Source organism: Myotis lucifugus, unplaced genomic scaffold (genome assembly GCF_000147115.1).
Source record: "Myotis lucifugus unplaced genomic scaffold, Myoluc2.0 scaffold_544, whole genome shotgun sequence".
NCBI lineage: Eukaryota > Metazoa > Chordata > Mammalia > Chiroptera > Vespertilionidae > Myotis > Myotis lucifugus.
The window spans coordinates 26,008-31,727 of NW_005871592.1; the positions used below are offsets into that span (position 1 = coordinate 26,008).

A 5,720-nucleotide genomic window follows, 5' to 3' on the forward strand; every position below is an offset into this window, starting at 1 on the left:
CACGCACACCCTGCACGGACCCCTCACTCACACCCTGCACAGACCCCTCACTCACACCCTGCACAGACCCCTCACTCACACCCTGCACGGACCCCTCACTCACACCCTGCACAGACCCCTCACGCACACCCTGCACAGACCCCTCACTCACACCCTGCACAGACCCCTCACTCACACCCTGCACAGACCCCTTTGCCTGGTCCTCTGCCCTTCCCATCATCCAACAAACTCCTCTGAATCCTTTAAATCGCCGGGTAAATAAGTCGCTGCTGATTCCGTCCCAAAGGGTTCTTAGATGCTCTGTCCTCAGCCACGACTGTGTCCCTCTGCCCACGCCTGTCATGGCGTTTACACCTGCCACCCCACTCCTGTGCCCGCCTGCGGAGCTGGCACGCTCCTAGGCCACCTGCTCCTTAAAACAGAGTCAAGCCTTACTTATTTTTTTTAAATATCAAAGCCCGATACACAGTGTGTTCAATAAATATTTTCACATCAATGAAAGAATAAATAACAAAAGGGCTCTTCAATGCTTGATGAGCCATTTATTCAAAAGTCTGGATTTCATTTTAAAATCTGAGGACTTTCACATTTCTGCGTTCAGACTATCCACTCTCCGTGACAGCGTTTTATGGGAGGGAATGTATAAGCAGTGAGCATTTGTGCCTTTTTTGGGGTCTGGTAGCCATATAAATAACACCAAATTCTCTATATTTCATCATCTTCTACTCATTAGGGTTAGGTGTAATGTCATATTGCTCTAAAATAAACTATTATAATTTCAAAAGTTGGTACGACGAAGTAAACTGAAAAATATTAAAAATGCTGAAAATAATTGCCTGTCTGGTGGGACTACTGTTTACACAGTTACTCTGACCGTGTTCATCACACCCGGAAACCAAGAAAAAATCCTGAGGGCGGGCGCTGGCACCAGGAGAGCAGGAATTTACAGCGCCCGCGACTCGCATGCTGGGGTGCGGCGGTGCTGCAGGCAGCTGCAGGGTGGACAGGCCTGCGGGCAGGGAGACGGGCCTGCGGGCGGGGAGACGCGAGTGTGGAGAAAGGGCCCAAGAGAGGCGCCACCTCCATGCCGCCACCAGCCAGCGACTGGGAGGACCCGTGAGGAACCGAACAGCTTGAAAAGCACACGTCCGGTGCTGCTACATACCTCGCTCTTCCTTGTAAATCCTCTGGGATATCTTATCGATCAAATTTATTTTCTGGCTGAACGTCTCGATGAAGTCGTTCATTTCCGTGAACTCCTCAGGGCGGCTCCTCACTCCCCTCATGGACAGGGCGACGGCGCGGACCGTCTGGCCCATCCTGCTCAGCAGCCCCGGCCCCTGCTTCTTGTGCGACGACAGCTCCTGCCAACGGAGGGAGAGGGGTCCGCAAGGTGGAGGAAGGTGTGGGGTGTCTGTAGCGTCTGGAAGGAGACCTGGCCCGGGGCTGCACCTGAAGGCTATCCCTCCGGCGTTTAAAAGCCCTTCTCGAGCCCTGGCTGGTGTGGCTCAGTGGATAGAGCATCCACCTACGGACTGAAGGGTGCCAGGTTCGATTCTGGTTAAGGGCACATGCCCGGGTTGTGGGCTCGATCCCCAGTGTGGGGCACGCAGGAGGCAGCTGATCAATGATTCTCTCTCATCATTGATGTTTCTCTCTCTCCTTCTCCCTTCCTCTCTGAAATCAATAAAAATATATATTTTTTCAAATCCTTCTTAATTCCAGGGCCCTGCTGCCTGGCTTATGAATGAGGCCAACAAGGGGAGGGACGGCCTTCTGTCACACAGACAGGAAAGGGTTAGGCGAGTATAAATCCAAGGCGTTACCCCAGCCTGTGCGGTGAGGAAGACTTTGAAGTCTTCGCTGAACGTTAAGGTTGGGTGGTCGGCGATTCGGTTCAGAAACTTATTCAGGGCCCTCCTGCGCGTCTCGATGAAGTCGTCGCTGAAGCGCTCCACCATGCCCTTCACCACGAACTTCTCCGGCAGCGGCTGCGGCAAAAACAAACACGCAGGTGAGCGCGGCACCTGCCCCCGGCGGCCGAGGGTCAGGGAAATGCTGCCCGTGCCCGTTTTACAGACTATGGAACATGCCACCACTTCTCACAAAGATCGCAATGCTAAGTCCAAACACGACAAAACAGTAACATGAAACAGGTAAACAAGCAAACCTGGCCCGGCCGGCGTGGCTCAGTGGTTGAGCATGGATCACAGTTCAATTCCCGATCAGGGCACATGCCCGGGTGGGGCCTCGATCCCCAGTGTGGGGTGTGCAGGAGGCAGCCGGTCCATGATTCTCTCTCATCACTGATGTTTCTCTTTCTCTCTCCCTCTCCCTCCCTGAGATCAATACAAAAATATTAAAAAAGAAAAAGCCAATCTGTAGTTAGGCGGAAACGTTTAAAATGAATGTTCCCAAGGTGAATGAATTACATGAACAGAAAGGCCTGGAACCTGGTGTCGGGCATGTTCATGGTTCCCAGGACAAGGCGGCAGCCGTTCTATGGAGACGGGGTCTACCTACCGGGATGATGAGAGTGGGGTGGGCTTCCTCCAGCTTTCCCTTTAGCCACAGGAAGTCCTGGTACCGCCTCCGGACTTCGAATTCGCTGGAGTCGAACTCCCCGCGTGACGTCTGCAGGAGGAAGCAGCAGACAAGCAATGCAAGGCCGGCCACGCCGCGGCCAGTCCAGACACCCGGGCTCAGCGGGCCTCACTGCGCAGCCGCAGTGCACGGGGCAGGGGGAGGGAAGCCAGCGCCCCGCATGGCCAGCAGGGAAGCAAACCCCACGCCCGGGTTTCAGACCCACACGGGGAGTCTGCGTGCGAGGCCCCTCTGCCTCCCACGGGCGCGGGCCCCCGCGGGCGAGTGCGTCCCGCACTGAGGCTTAAACACACGTCTCTTCTCAGGAGATCGGGATTCGGGACGGGAGGCCAGTCCTGTCAGTGCCGTTTGGGAGAGAGCTGAACACAACCGGAAAAAAACGTTTTCCTGGAATGTGCTCGAACCAACTGCTTGGCTGAAATGTGCGTTTGGTATGCGAACATTCTAGCATTTGACAGAGTGGTTTTACCCACTGTTTTAAACATGTTATTAAAGGAGATTTGATGTGGAAAGACAATGTTCCCGTCGTTCTCAAGGGATTCTATTTTGAGTTATATGCTGAACTCCTAAAAATTAAGCAAATATCTTAAAATATCTCTTCTCAACAAACCAAAAAGCTGCGCCAACATGGGGATAATAGCAACCTCGCTTCTACTGCCAAATCCTGAGCCAAACACAAAAGTAGACCATCTAATGCATGTACACCTCTCGGGAACACAGCCACTCCCACCAGCATCTTATGTAGCTGAATTGTGCACATTAAAAATCACAGACAGTCATATGAAGATTGAGATTTTTCGGGAGTAAGAATGGAATAACACATGGCATGCATATTTCACACTCACCCCCACAGATAAACACAATTGTAGAATTAAGCAGTTCAAGAGCTAAGCAACCTTAATTGCTGTGAAATAAGGCTCCCCTAAGCTACACTTTCCAAGATTTATTCTTTTTAAAATGCATGTTTAGAATATCTCACAATGTAGCTCAGTAAAACATTCCCTTTTTAGTGGAAAAGGTAGAGGTAAGTGAGATGCAGAAATCTAAAGAACTAAATGCTCACAGAACACTACAAAATTTTAACTATTATGCAAAAAGGTACAGGTTGTAGAAATGCTAAAAATAGGAAAACTAAATCTAGCAGAGACAGTTTAACAATGTATATGAGTTGGTATGTGGACATACATATGCAAGTATATACACATGAACATACATATGCACACAAAACATAGTTTAGAGTCACTCATGAAAATATATTTACTGAAGCCCGGCAGGTGTGGCTCAGTGGCTGAGCATCAACCTATGAACCAGGAGGTCACGGGTTCGAATCCCGGTCAGGGAACAAGCTTGATCTCCAGTGGGGGGCAGCTGGTCGATGATTCTCTCTCATCGATGTTTCTATCTCTCTACCCTTCTCCCTTCCCCTCTCTCTCTAAAAAAAATAAACTAAGAACATCTTTTAAAATATGTCTGTATCTGCACCTATGTATTGAACAGCTGTGTAGCCAGCACATAGGCACAGGTTCATTACCAGTTACTAGAGGGGAAAACTGGCCTAACTACTAGTGAGAATGAGGACACTCAAAACCTGGGCAGTTAACACTGAGCTTTAGACGTCCTCAAGAACTTCTCACCCTTTAAATAACCCTCAGACAAGGAAGGTACCAATCAAGTCACGTGACTGTTGGTCTGTCCTCGTCGCTGTTAGGGGCGGAGAAGAGCGAACTTTCCGGTGGTAACGGGGTGAGGACAGTCCCCAGGGCGGGGTGTTCTTTCTCCCTGCCGGGCGTCCCCTCCCCCAGAGAGGCCGCAAGATCTACAGTGGATCGGACAAGGAAAACCAGTGCAGCCAGCCGGGCTCACGTCATAACTAACCCCTTACGGGATTAGTCACGGTTCGATTCCTATGACAGGGACAGTCACTGCCCCGTCTGAAGTGGCCGACGGGGGCCATCTGAACACAGGTACACACTGCACCATGGGGACGAGATGGCCGATCTCCAACTCAGGGAGAACGTGTGTTCTAGAAAGTGAACTCAGAGCATAAGTAACCCTTCCAACCTAAAACACAGGTTCCCCTGGGAGCTGCTTTGTAGATGTTTAGTTTTCATGTCTTCCCGTAAAAACGTGGGTACCTGGAGTTCGGGACTAACGGACTCAGGTGATCTACACCCCAAAGTGCAGTATCTTACCCAAAATGGTTAAAAAAAAAATACAGATAAATTCAGCAAAGACTGTGTGATGCTGAGAGTCTGCGGTGAGCAAGATGCACGTCCGAAGCCAAGGACAGCCACGTGTCGGGAGGCTGGCCTTCCGCACGCACCTGGGTGGCGACCCTGTAAGTGATGAAGGTCTCGATGGTGGTCACGTGGCTCTCGGGGTCGTCGACCGTGATGAAGAGATCTTTCAAGTCGGGCTCATCCTCAAACTTGACCTGGTTGATCATCGACAGAGGGGACGTCGGCATCGTCGGGCTCAGAGAATTCATGTCCATCAGGGAGGCATCCTGAGGAATAAACCGTCAGCTGTTAACACCTACAGGGAGAACAGGTAGAGCCCTCTCTTCCTCAGGTTCCACACGGTTCATGAGACACGTCAAGAACGAAGCGGGCAAGGGACTCCCGGGTCACCAGGGCACGTGGGTCACCAGGGCACGTGGTCCACCAGGGCACGTGGTTCACCAGGGCACGTGGAACATGTATTTTTATCTCAGCTTCCTCTCAAGACCCCACAGATGTCAGTGAAGAATGACACAAATAGATAAAAACAAAACAAAACAGGACCCAAAGGCATAAACCCTCAGCGTAAAAGAAGAGACTGAGCAAAGTTGCCATTTTTGGAAGCTGGAGGGACCTCGGCCAGAGGGAGCTGAGAAGTAGCCCCGAGGGGAACCGGGTGGCCGCGAGGACACGGACGGCCCCTCATGACCGAGTACCCCGGAGGCTGGGACCTGGTGTCGTGGACACAGAGGGCGGGCACAGCTGGCCCCGGAGGGGGGCTGAAAAGCTAACACCCAACAACAACAACCACAGAGTGTGAGCAGGTGAGCGTTCTCTCACGGTGCAGAGAACTGCGTTCCCTTTTCTGGAGGGCCTCTGCTTCTCAGGGCACATGAG

At 51.6% G+C, this 5,720-nt stretch overlaps 1 protein-coding gene across 2 annotated transcripts in view; it reads right to left on the minus strand.

The window, feature by feature from the left end:
• The window catches only part of SNX7 (sorting nexin 7), a 29,106-nt gene that overhangs the window by 22,130 nt on the left and 1,256 nt on the right, over window positions 1-5,720 (minus strand). For both annotated transcript variants that reach the window (XM_023745449.1, XM_023745448.1), the window contains exons 2-5: window positions 4,928-5,110; window positions 2,524-2,634; window positions 1,827-1,991; window positions 1,166-1,364 (exon numbers count right to left, since the gene is read on the minus strand). In XM_023745449.1, the coding sequence (XP_023601217.1) occupies window positions 1,166-1,364; window positions 1,827-1,991; window positions 2,524-2,634; window positions 4,928-5,110 (658 nt within the window). The remainder of the gene's footprint in view (window positions 1-1,165; window positions 1,365-1,826; window positions 1,992-2,523; window positions 2,635-4,927; window positions 5,111-5,720) is intronic.